The 12,497-nt window shown below is 38.5% G+C and overlaps 1 protein-coding gene across 1 annotated transcript in view; it reads right to left on the bottom strand.

Annotated features, from left to right (window-relative positions):
* Positions 1 to 2,262: 2,262 nt before the first annotated feature.
* LOC121383196 (survival motor neuron protein-like) overlaps positions 2,263 to 12,497 on the bottom strand; it is a 28,844-nt gene continuing 18,609 nt past the window's right edge. Inside the window, exons 4-8 of the mRNA XM_041513065.1 lie at positions 12,081 to 12,287; positions 10,804 to 10,920; positions 9,608 to 9,658; positions 6,627 to 6,767; positions 2,263 to 3,323 (exon numbers count right to left, since the gene is read on the bottom strand). Of these exons, the coding sequence (XP_041368999.1) occupies positions 3,267 to 3,323; positions 6,627 to 6,767; positions 9,608 to 9,658; positions 10,804 to 10,920; positions 12,081 to 12,287 (573 nt within the window). The 3' untranslated portion in view covers positions 2,263 to 3,266. The remainder of the gene's footprint in view (positions 3,324 to 6,626; positions 6,768 to 9,607; positions 9,659 to 10,803; positions 10,921 to 12,080; positions 12,288 to 12,497) is intronic.

The raw sequence follows: 12,497 nt of genomic DNA, 5'->3' as shown, positions 1-12,497 counted from the left end.
TGAAGGATAGGTTGAAGACGGGATACGTTCGTTGTGACGAATGGGGAACGGCACAAACGAAGTCTACTCAAGTAAACCGACATCGGATCAGTCCTCAAACGGAAACCTTCTAGAATGGTGCGAGTGGACTGTGAAGTGACGAAAGCATATACACCGCAGCGAGACAAACAGTCACAGCCATGTGGGTCACTGCGTCCGGATCTTCTATAACGGAAGGTGCCGACGCATCATCTGGAAAAATCGGTCAGTAACCTGGCACAGGCACTTCGATCCAATGTACTGGCTGCATCGGAAACACGGACCGTGGACGGTCCCGTCAGGAGCCGGTGTAACCCTGAACGCCGAATCAGCTGCCGACTGGTGTGGACGGTACGATGTACACGGACCGGCAGGAGCCGGTGGAACCCTGGACACTGCACCACTTCGATCGATCACGGGACGACGGTACCGAACGGTGAGCCGATGACGCAATTTTCCAATTCGTTACAGGGCTCCGTCTGCTTGCTGGAACAACGATACGCACGGGCCAGTTACTGGTAGCCGTGTAAACCGACGGGGGCCTGTGGCAGCCAACGATCGAATGCCGATATCTGCCGGTGGAACCTCCGTGGCGATCATCGAACCCGGACCCTTCTTGGCTGAAACCGGTGGATGGGCCAGCGGCGGTAGCATATCAGATATGACAGCCAGACAATCCCTCAGTGACAAGTGGTCCGCCGCATCCAGATCTTCCAGCACCGCATGAACCGATACATCATCAGAAAGTCACGTAGCACCCGTGAACAGGCCAGTCGCTCTGGTCATGGCCCGATGGAGATACCGGAGAACCGGACCGTGGGCGGTCCCGTGTGGATACCAAGGAACGGATGACCACATCGTCGTTGGATGTGGCAAGGACGGCAACATGTCGTAGACAGCCGCCAAGCAATCCCTCATAGTCATATGGTCCGTAGAGTCGGGCTCTTCAATGACAGATGCCGCAGGCGCTTCATCACCAAAGTCTCGTAGAACTCGAGCACAGGCCAATCGATGTACCGTAATGGAAGCCGCTGGTTAAACCGGACCGTGGATGGTCCCGTCTAGCCCTCGGAGGCCTTGGAAGCCACATCAACTGAAGGTTGGCGCTGACGATCTATGGAACCCGTAGGGAGCCATACAGGTCATGTGGAACGGCTACGGTCCCGGCTCCGATGCGCCGAAGGGGACTTCCCCGCCGAAGATCGGTGAGCCTTGGAATCCGTGGAGCGTCTATCTGAATGAGCCGGCTTCTTAGAGGGCTGCGTAGAGACCGCAGGCCTGTCATCCGAAGTCTTAAGTAACGGTGGAGCTGAAGAAGAAGCCGCACCCCCTGAAGAGGGGACTGGAACCGGACCTGACCCCGAACTCGCCGATTTAGGTAAGGTCGCCATTGACGCCATTGTTTCTTCCAGCATGGTCGGTAGAATTGAACGTAACTCTTCCGCCACGGAGTCAGCAATCGAAGGCGAAGATTCCACCTTCTTGGTCCTCGAAGATTCCACCTTCTTGGTCCTCGCTGACACCACCTTCAGGTAAGCCGCGAACTCGACATCAGACAAGCCCGCACAAAGGTCGCATCTAGAAGTGAGGCCACACGAACACGACAACCTGGGTCGCCGCCGGCTAACTTCTTCCAGCGTAACACGCTCGAACTAGTCGCCTGAACATTATCAGATATGATAATAGTAATTTTTCAATCTGTGAAAAGAAAGAAAAAACCAACCATAACACAAATACAAAGCCGGTAAATAAAGACGCCATTTTGCAAATGGCGTCCGACACGACAACCGGCGATATAACAACATTTCATGTAATTAACACTTGGCAAGTCAAGCGAAATACGCGAAAGACATATGAAAGCTAACGAAAGCTAACGAAAATTAAGGTGAAAAACATTTCACCCAAACACAAAGCCAGTCAACACAGACGCCATTTTGCAAATGGCGTCCGACACGACAACCGGCAATATAAACAACATTTCATGTAATTAAACGCTTGGAAGTCAAGTGAAATACGCGAAAAGAACATACGAAAGCTAATGAAAACGAAGGTGAAAAACATTTCACCCAAACACTAATACAAAACCAAAGGTCTTATAAAAGTTGACTCCAAACAGAGCCAAGCAAAAGGACGTCCAGACCCTTTAGCGAAGAGAAAAAGAAGGAAGTTAGTCATGTGACCGGAACTAGAGAGCAGTATGCAGTAGAAGAATTTAGGCCATCCCATTGGCTGTTGGGATGTTCGGACCAGACCACTTGCGTGGGGGGGAGGTGCACTTGTTTGAGGACAGGTAATGTCTATAGAAATGTATGGTCACTTATATTGATGTAAATATGAGGCTGTTGACATTATTTCTGAAAGTAAAACCCACAGTTTGAAAATGATTTAATAACATACTTTCATCCAGTTTATAAACAATTAACCCATGATTGTGAAATTCCTCACCAGAATTACTACATAATGACTACAAAAAATGACTAGTTTGATAATGTGGAACTCTCTGTATTCATGCAAATGCTCGGCTAATGGGTTGTTATCTTCACAGGCTCTATCAGATGTACTCAACAAAATTATTAAGTGCCAGTACACCTTTTGATAAATCTTTGTGAGTGTCATATTATTTTAAAAGTTATGATCTCTGACATCTAAATATTGTTTCAGTAAAATCGGACTCCTAATACACACAAACATCGTTCACATATTAAAAGTACTGAAATGCTTGTACATCTAAGATTCATAACACATTGGTTTATAACAGTACTTGTCATTTTGTCCACATTAAATTCTTTCAATCATTAACTTTAATAATATGTCACAACTGTAACACTTCACAATGGAAGAAGCTCTATTTTTAATTATAATTTTTGAGTATATTACAATCCGAAAAAAATTCAATATAATTACAAATAATTTGATTGGACTGTACAGGCTTTTAAAATATTTCAACATTTATTATTCTCCCTGAACATAATGTAAAGTTCTGAGCACTGTCGCACAAAACCAGCTGTTCTGGTAACGTTACAGCTCACTGTGATTCCACATCTTCCAAGTGTGACTCCAACCTGCTTAAATAAAGTCTGATGGAATCAGAAATGCCCTTGCACAAATCCATATAAACGATAAATTGTCAGTTTGTACAATGTTATGTTGGAAGTGTTGTTCACCATTTGTACAATGGATGTAGGTGATAATGATATTTTCTCAAGGCAGGTTTCATATAAAGCACGTTGTTATTGCTCTGGACACTGCTATCTTGGTACACCTGGCACTGCAGCTCCACTTTGAGACCTTCCTTGCCGCAAACCCTGTAAAAACAAATACAACATTCCGATTTAATGTGCAGTTTAAACCAACTGATACAGTACAGATTTCAAATATGTTCCTATCGATCAATAATTAAGAAAAAAAAGAAAGAAAAAAAAAGAATGGAAGATGCTGGAAGTGAACACTATTAATACCAGTAATTGTTTAACTGAATGAATACCAGTAATACTCTTTAAATTGTTTATGTATACCACTTGTTGGCAGTGCGAGTATAAATACTGGTCTGGGGATGTCAAGAATTATCAACATTTCTCCAGTGTACAAACTCTACTTTTCCCCACCTCTTAAAAGTGTATTTCAAAAATATTTATTTGGTTAGAATATATTTATCAATACTGCTTGTTTCCCTGATAATGCATGGTTCATATGCTTATGAAAATATTAATAATTATTAACAGCCCTTTATTTTGAAATTGTATATAATATACTTCTATATTTTTATTTGGGTGTCGAAAAATACCAGACAGTAATTTTTAAAATTGTGTATACATACATATCTGTAATTTTAATCATGTAAACATTTTCTAATTAATTGTATATATCATTCTTTTCTTTATAAATTGTGTATAAACACCAGTAGGTAATACTTTAACTGTATATAAACATCAGTAGGTAATTGTTTTATTGTGTATAAATACCTATAATTAATATTGTAATTGTGTGTGTATTGTGTGCGAGAGAAAACGTCACTTAAAAAAAAGCCATACATGTATATCCATTTGTCATTTTTAGAAAAACATGATTTTGCTGCAATACAAAGTAGCATTTATTATTTATTGTCTTTTTAGAGGTCATGACCTTCAATCATGTGAGCAACAGTCACAGTACAACTCTGCATAGATGTTATGTAAAAAGTGTGCACATGGTTCTTTTGATTCATATTTTTAATAAGAAAATACTTGCTGTCAATTCTTATAATTAATGTTAGTAACATAATTTAACAAAATATGTTTTTTTAATAATTTAGTTTAGCCGTGAATATGTTTATAATATTGTTTGTGTAAACTTCATTGATAGATGTGTGGCATAGGAATGCAAAATTTCATTGATAAATAGCTAAAAGAAGTAGCCACAAGATGACGTCATTTGGTATGCAACATTTTCTCAGTCTTTAATCTGTGCATTTTCATGTCTTGTGTAGTCATTCTGGAAGTCATTCTGTGCAATTTGTTAATTGGTGTGTGGTGTAATAAATAAAATACTATACTCGTTCACGTGTGAGACCATTTATATTACAATATATTACAACTCGTGTGTTTTTAATTGTACATCACACGCTTTTAAAATACACGAGTTGCAATATAAACAGTTTCAGACAGGAACTCACTTAGCATTCTTTATATATATGTAGCAGTTTAAAAATTTTGTTCAATGGGCATAGATAACATTTTTATGAAAATTTTGATTGTTGTACTGTATAAACATCAGAACATACCTTCACAGCTTACTTTAAATATTTTGTATTATGTGTACATACCAGTCAGTTATTTTTAAAACTGGTTATAAATACTATAAAATTGTGGATAATTATGGAACATGTTTTCAAAATGTTGATCAGTGACAGTTGTTAATTTTAACTTCCATTTTAAATCATGATGTGATACTGAACAAACTGTTTCATGACAATACTAGTCAATAAATTTAATTTGTGTAAAGTTATAGGAGTATGTTTTATATGAACCAAATAACAAAAGAAATATGAATATTTGATATTAGAGTTTTTTAATGCAGTAGTAACAGGATGAGAAGCTATTTGGTGTCCAAGTTTGGTTATTTCAGCATTTGGTTGAGAGACGGGGAAACCCACGGCCAATACAAAGGCTATTCCTACTGATAAAACAGCAAGGGATTTCCCACACACCTGAATTCATAGATGGCAATCGATCCTGCAACCCACTGCACCTTGGAAGGAAGGAAATGTTTTATTTAACAACGCACTCAACACACTTTATTTACGGTCATATGGAAGGAAGGAAATGTTTTATTTAACGTTATATGACGTCAGACATATGGTTATGACCACAGATATCGAGAGAGGAAACTTGCTGTCGCCACTTCAAGGGCTACTCTTTTCAATTAACAGCAAGGATCTTTTATATACACCATCCCACAGACAGGATAACACATACCACTGCCTTTGATATACCAGTTGTGGTGCACTGGCTGGAGCTAGAAATAGCCCAATGGGGCCACTGATGTGGATCGATCCCAGACCGACCGCACATCAAGCAAACGTTTTACCACTGGGCTACGTCCCGCCCCCTCCACTGCACCTCGGTCAAATGTGTTATTCTACTGACCCCCCCCCCCCCCCCCCAAACAAACCCTAAACAATTCTACCTCCTTGAAGGGCCATAACTCTTTCAAAAATGGGTAAACCGTCATAAAACTCATTCTTGATCTGTAACTATATCATAATGCTATACACAGGCATCAAAAAAGTCGAGAACGGTGGTTCAGGTTACCGGGAGGTTACCACATGTAAGAAAAGTCGAGAACAGTGGTTCAGGTTACCGGGAGGTTACCACATGTAAGAAAAGTCGAGAACGGTGGTTCAGGTTACCGGGAGGTTACCACATGTAAGAAAAGTCGAGAACAGTCTTTCAGGTTACCAGGAGGTTACCACATGTATGAAAAGTCGAGAACAGTGGTTTGTTCTAGATAAAAATTCAAATACAAATGCATTCCAGACTTCCACATTTCATTTTCTCGTAAGGAATTGCATCGATGTTCGCACGCACTTGTGCATTTGCAAGCAATTATAGTCATTCCGCATTTAAGCAGCGCCCACCAGATAAATTCACTTCCGGATTTCGTTTCTCGTACCGTTGTTCGCGCGCACCGATACAATTTCAGAACATCCACGTTAAAAGTAGTAGCAACATGAATTCAATTCAAACTTTCATATAGTTGTGGTAACCTATAGGTTACCAGGCTATATTTTGTGGTAACCTGTAAATGGGTTACCAGACACAATGCTTATTTTGATGCCTGTATACACAAAATTTCAGTTCAATATCTCGAGGCATTGCAAAAAAACCTGTCTGGAAACCTATATGTGTGATACATGGCAGAAGATCAAAGCTACAGTTAGCTCTGGTTTGACCGGTAGAGGACTATTGATTGTTTCAGCATTTGCCTATATCAATGTATTAAAAATAAGTTTTAATCTATACAATTTGATGGTAATTTGCTAAGCAACTACTTTTTATTTACAATGAATTTTGTTAATTTTACACGAGTTTATGGAAATTTTTTTTTGAAAACTGTGTGTGTTAACGTACCTGGTAATACCCAGTGTGATAGCCACTCATGTACCAGGCTATCAACATGCCACTGAGAGCCTCACTTTCATCATCACACACATCCTCCATCATCTGAGGTGGTGGGGGTGGCGGGGGCATCATTGGCATCCGCTGCTGAAACTAACAGCAAAAAAATAAAAATAATAATAATAATAATAAGAGTATAAAATATAAAATCAAATCTGCAAAACTGTATAATATAATATTACATTGTGTCAAGAGGTCATAATACACAAGTCTATGACAAAGTTTATTAACTTGTTGATTCTGCTAGTCTAGCTGGTGCTGGAGAAATAATTAACATAGTAATGATATATACGTATTATGATGTCATTTCTATTTGATGTTATTAGTTAAGATTAATGGTTTAAAAAGAAGTCTGATGGAAGCATTAGGGGTACCGGTATTAAACACAACCAAGCAAGTTCCCAGCCCATCTTTTAACAGGTCATAAAGGTATGCTTCAGATTTAAGATGGAAACAATGTGAGAACTAACTTTGCCAGTATCAGACAGTGCAGTGACATTTTATTAAAGTATGACATTAGTTTCATGCATCTATAATTAAATTTCCGTTACATTCAGTACAACGTAACGTCATCCCATTGGTCCAGCTGTAGCAACTGGAGTTTGTTCATTTTCCGCTGAACGTAAACATTGCGTCACCAGGGAACGTCATATCTGATGACGTCATTTTATATGGGCAAGTTGTCTTATTGCAAATGGTTTATTTAACGACGCACTCAACACATTTTATTTACGGTTATATGGCAACAGACATATGGTTAAGGACCACACAGATATTGAGAGAGGAAACCCACTGTTGCCACTTCATGGGCTACTCTTTTTCGATTAGCAGCAAGGGATCTTTTATATGCACCATCCCACAGACAGGATAGCACATACCACAGCCTTTGATATACCAGTCGTGGTGCACTGGATGGAGCGAGAAATAGCCCAATAGGCCCACTGACGGGGATCAATCCCAGATCGACCGCGCATCAAGCGAGCCATTTTACCACTGGGCCACATCCCGTCCTTTATTTGGGGTACATTGTATTCAATGTATTGTTACTTGGCACAAAACTACTTCTTTACCACTTCCTCCGCTGTAGTGTTACTAATGAGCTGCCCGAGAACAGGACCCATATTCACAAAACTACTTCTTTACCACTTCCTCCGCTGTAGTGTTACTAATGAGCTGCCCGAGAACAGGCCTCTGTGAGTTAAACACTGCAATACGCCATTGATGGGTTATGCAAAACCAAATTCAGATGAGTACAATCATTGGCTATATTGGATATCAAACATTTGTCTTGGAGAGAAAACCTGCTATATTTTTTATTAGTAGCAAGGGATCTTTTATATGCACCATCACACAGACAGGATAGCACATACCACAGCTGTATATATACCAGTTATGGTGTATTGGCTGGAACAAGAAATAACAATGGGCCCACTGACAGGAATCGATCCTACACAGACTGTGCATCAGGCAAACGCTTTACCACTGGGCTACGTCCACCCCAAATGTAAATCGTGTCTTTAATTCAATGACAAATGGGCAAGTTAGGCATTAACCAAGCAATTGTTTTTGTAGTTTTCTAGGTCTCAAGTAATCAACACGGCATTTGAACCTTTGTCATTTCAGTAGTTATTCAATCAAATGGACTAACCAGGGGTAGAAGCTAAGGCTCGCCCCCTCACCCCAGGCGAGTAGAAATCCCTGGGGGCGAGTACAATTTAAATGGTGCTAGTCCCCCGGGCAAGTAATACTGGGCAGTTGTGACCCAGATTCATGATGTGGACAGTCAAACTATTTTGCCAATGGAACCTGTTAAACATACAAACTGTAAATGTATTTCATCAAAATAAATTGCCATGACAGACTGATAAAGTCAAAAGGTATTGCAGTTTTGTGCGGTTTTTATAAATCCGGATATGTACTGCAAACACAATCGGAACTTTTTGGTTTTTGTTTCCGAATTCCGAAAATTGCCGTAATATTTTGATTATAGATGAGGCATGTTCCTAAGGGAAAATGTATTTTTTATGTGTGTGTGTTTGTGTGTGTGTGCGTGTGTGTGTTGGTGCTTTGTGTTCGTTTTGTCAGTAATAAATAAACGCATTGTAATAGATCATGTTGACATCGATCGATTTCAACTAGCTGCTTTCAAACGTCTTCAGTTTACCAATGGACATCCAAGTGTATTAGGACAGAATAAAATAATTCAGTAACAGTAAAGATAATTCCGGAGTTGTATGACTTTAGTTAATATTATAATTGCTATTTTTTGTGGTAAACACCCCACCCTTTGCTGCCACATTTGTGGGGGGGATAATTTAAAAAAAACAAAAAACTTTTACTGAATGACGACCAAGTTGGTGTACTTTACTGTAATGTTTATCATGTGTAATTATGATCTTTTAAAAAGTATTGTTAGCCAGAAACTTGTGACAATGGCTTCTATATAAGGAATCTCCATTAAAGAAATATGAAAACTAACCACAAATGACAACACATTTGAAACTTCACTTCTATTCATTTTATTATGCATGTCCATTATATTTTCACAATTGAAGATTAAATACAAGCAACACAGTAATGTGTGTTCAATCCTTGAACAACTTGCTAGATCCCATATAGGTTTTGTCTTCTCAAACTGCTTCAATAATAAAGTTAGGGTGGGGGGCTAGTGATTTTTCCTGGGAACTAATAACTTTCCTCAGCTACTAGTCCCCCTGGCCAGTGAAAATAGTTCCTAATTTCTACCACTGCTAACAGTTAGTTTGATTTAATAATTCTAACAAACCGAAAACAGGATGTGACCAAAACAGAACTTCCATTATTTCACTCTCAAACTGAGTAATTCCCAAAATCTGTATGTAAATATTGAGCACTTTTTATTATTCTCTAACTGCACCTGAAATAGACCCAGTTTAAAACAAGAATATACTTACAGATGCTCCAAAACCTGGAAATGGTGTTGCTTGTGGCATATTGTATGGAGGCTAAAAGTAAATAAAAATTTAAAGTATGTTAGCTATTGGAGGCAAAATGGAATAAACTGTGTGTAGTGGGAACATAAAATAAGAACTGTAGCAGGCCATGAGATTTTAAATTTCATGTTTTGTGCCTTGTGATCGTGGAAACCCATCGGAAACTGTTTTTAAAAAATAATTATATATATATTATTTTCGTTGAATAGTCCTATTTGATTACAAAAACTGCTCCGATACACTTTAAAAAAAGGAGAAGATACATAAACATGTAACATAAGCTTTAGGGGTGTTCATTATCTTTAAAAATAGGCGGCAGTTTGAGAAAAATAGGCGGCTACAGTTACTGAATTTAAAGATGTTTATAACTGTAAGCATGAAAAATAGGCAGACATAGCAGCAGCAGCAGCAATTGCTGCCAAAATGAACACACTGGCTATGGTCTGCTTCAAACTTCATCACATACATGTAGGAGAGGCAGGAGGCAATACTCACTACCCACAACATGAGAAGTTATTTAAACTATGTATCCACAGAGAACAAAACAGCAGAATACAAACCAGGCATAAAACAATAATGTTGCCTCATCTACTTCAAACTTGATCACATACCAGAGACAAACGTTTTATATACTCACCACCCACAACATATTATGTTATTTAAACTACCTATCCATAGAGAACAAAATGCAGGGTTAAAAAAATCCACTAGACCCCGGCCCCGGCTCGTGAATATTTGGTCTGGGCTAGTGGAAATTATCAACTGTGTTACTATATTAGATAGGGCACTAGACAAAGTTTCTGGGAGGGCTAGTGACTTTCTCAAACATTTGTTGAACACTGCAAAACAGCAGCATATGAACTAGGCATGAATAATGATGCCTCATCTTCTTCAAACTTGGTTACATAGGAAAAGCAGGAGGCAAATGTGTTATATACTCACTACCCACAACATAATATGTTATTTAAACTATGTATCCACACAGAACAAAACAGCAGAATACGAACCAGGCATAAAATAATAATGTTGCCTCATCAAGTTCATGTGATCAACAACAGCCACCACTGCCAGAAAATTAACATCTTCCGATTGATAGACAAAACAAGCTGAATGATTATTTTTACTTGAGTATCCTGAGAAATGTTTTTAAAAATCACCTGTGGCATTTGTTGAAATGGTTGTTGTGGAGGCAAGAAGCCTGTTCCTTGCCAAGCTGGGTTGTGATTGGCTGCACCAGAGCCTGGTTGTGAAGTTGATTGGCCAAGAACATCGGACTGGAAAATTAATTTGCAAATTACTTTCAAAAGGAGAAGAAAAAAAAATCAAATATATTTATTTTACAGGAAATTATTTAACTGTATTTATTTTGAAATTTGATCCCTGTTGTTCCAAGCATACATACATGTACATGATACGTCCATCAGGAGTTTGATGGAAAACCATAGATATTAATGAATATGTTACGGGTATGTGCAGTAGACCGTGGAAAGTAGGTTCCTACATGTGAGGTTAACACTTTGATGGTCCTGTATGCAAGATATGGTCCGGACAAGGATTTACTGTTATATGCAGTAGACCGTGAAAAGTAGGTTACAGTGACCTAGTAATAGTACGCGACACACCGCCATCCCAAGTTGTTCCTACATGTGAGGTTTGATGGTCCTGTATGCAAGATATGGTCCATGACAAGCAAAAGTTAAAAGATGGACAGACGGACAAAGCCATACCATAATACGACCCATCATAGACGGGCGTATAAAACTTAATCAAATTGTTTTTTCTGATTTATGGTTGCATCATGTAATAAAATTATCGATAACAAGTTGGATATGAACATAGCTACTATATATACGTTTTAGGACAAAATAAAGGTACCAATATATATTTTTCAGGCAATATTTTATTGGACCATGTAGTAAGTTAACTGCCATGCAACTGTGCCTTAATAAGAATAAAAAGTTGAGTGTTATGTGTCACAGAAAAACTTTGCTAGAGGAACAAAGCATGTGATAACAGGCTTCTTTACACTTTGTTATCAACTCAATTCAAAGAGTCTCAATAACTTTTAAACGATATTTTCCATAATCATTCGGATTTTCTTCAAGATTTTTCCGATTTAATATTATTAGGTTTGATGTGAATTACAATTTGACTCTTTTTGTGGTGACTTAATTGGGGGGGAAAATTACGAAATATTTTCATTTTTCGTGACTTTCCCATAGAACATTTTGTTTTCAAAATCTTGATTAGTGATATTTCCAGTCAATATAAAATTGATCAGCAACTACTGTTTAGTGTTTTAAAATTGTGTATCAAATCGCAACACAATAGTGAACAAAATGTTCCCGGTTTCTGTGACACACGTCAAAATTCCATGACTTTCCAGTACCTCCATTACCTGAAAAACATACACAAATGAATTATATCAACGTACTTCACTTGCTGACGAATGCCCAATACCAGTTCTCTTGATCTTCACACTTGGTAGCAAAATGTCGGATAATTTGTGCTCCTCTTCATTTCCGTAGTTTTTGTACTTCACTACACAAGTGCCCTTGTCGTAGTCAATGTCAGTGATCTGACCGGTGTAGATCAACCCGTCCTCACTGAATACTGCACGACAGAAATCACCAACATTCCACTGAAAGATCAAACATCAATCATTAACTACTGGGGAATTTATCACACAAACTGGTTTGGGTTTTGTAAATAGGTTTTAAAATGACATGTATCAAGATTTCCTATATTTAAAACGACATGTATCAGGATTTCCTATATTTAAAACGACGTGTATCAGGATTTCCTATATTTAAAACTACATGTATCAGGATTTCCTATATTTAAAATGACA

Source organism: Gigantopelta aegis, chromosome 2 (assembly GCF_016097555.1).
Source record: "Gigantopelta aegis isolate Gae_Host chromosome 2, Gae_host_genome, whole genome shotgun sequence".
Lineage (NCBI taxonomy): Eukaryota > Metazoa > Mollusca > Gastropoda > Neomphalida > Peltospiridae > Gigantopelta > Gigantopelta aegis.
This window is presented reverse-complemented; position numbering and strand designations above follow the sequence as displayed.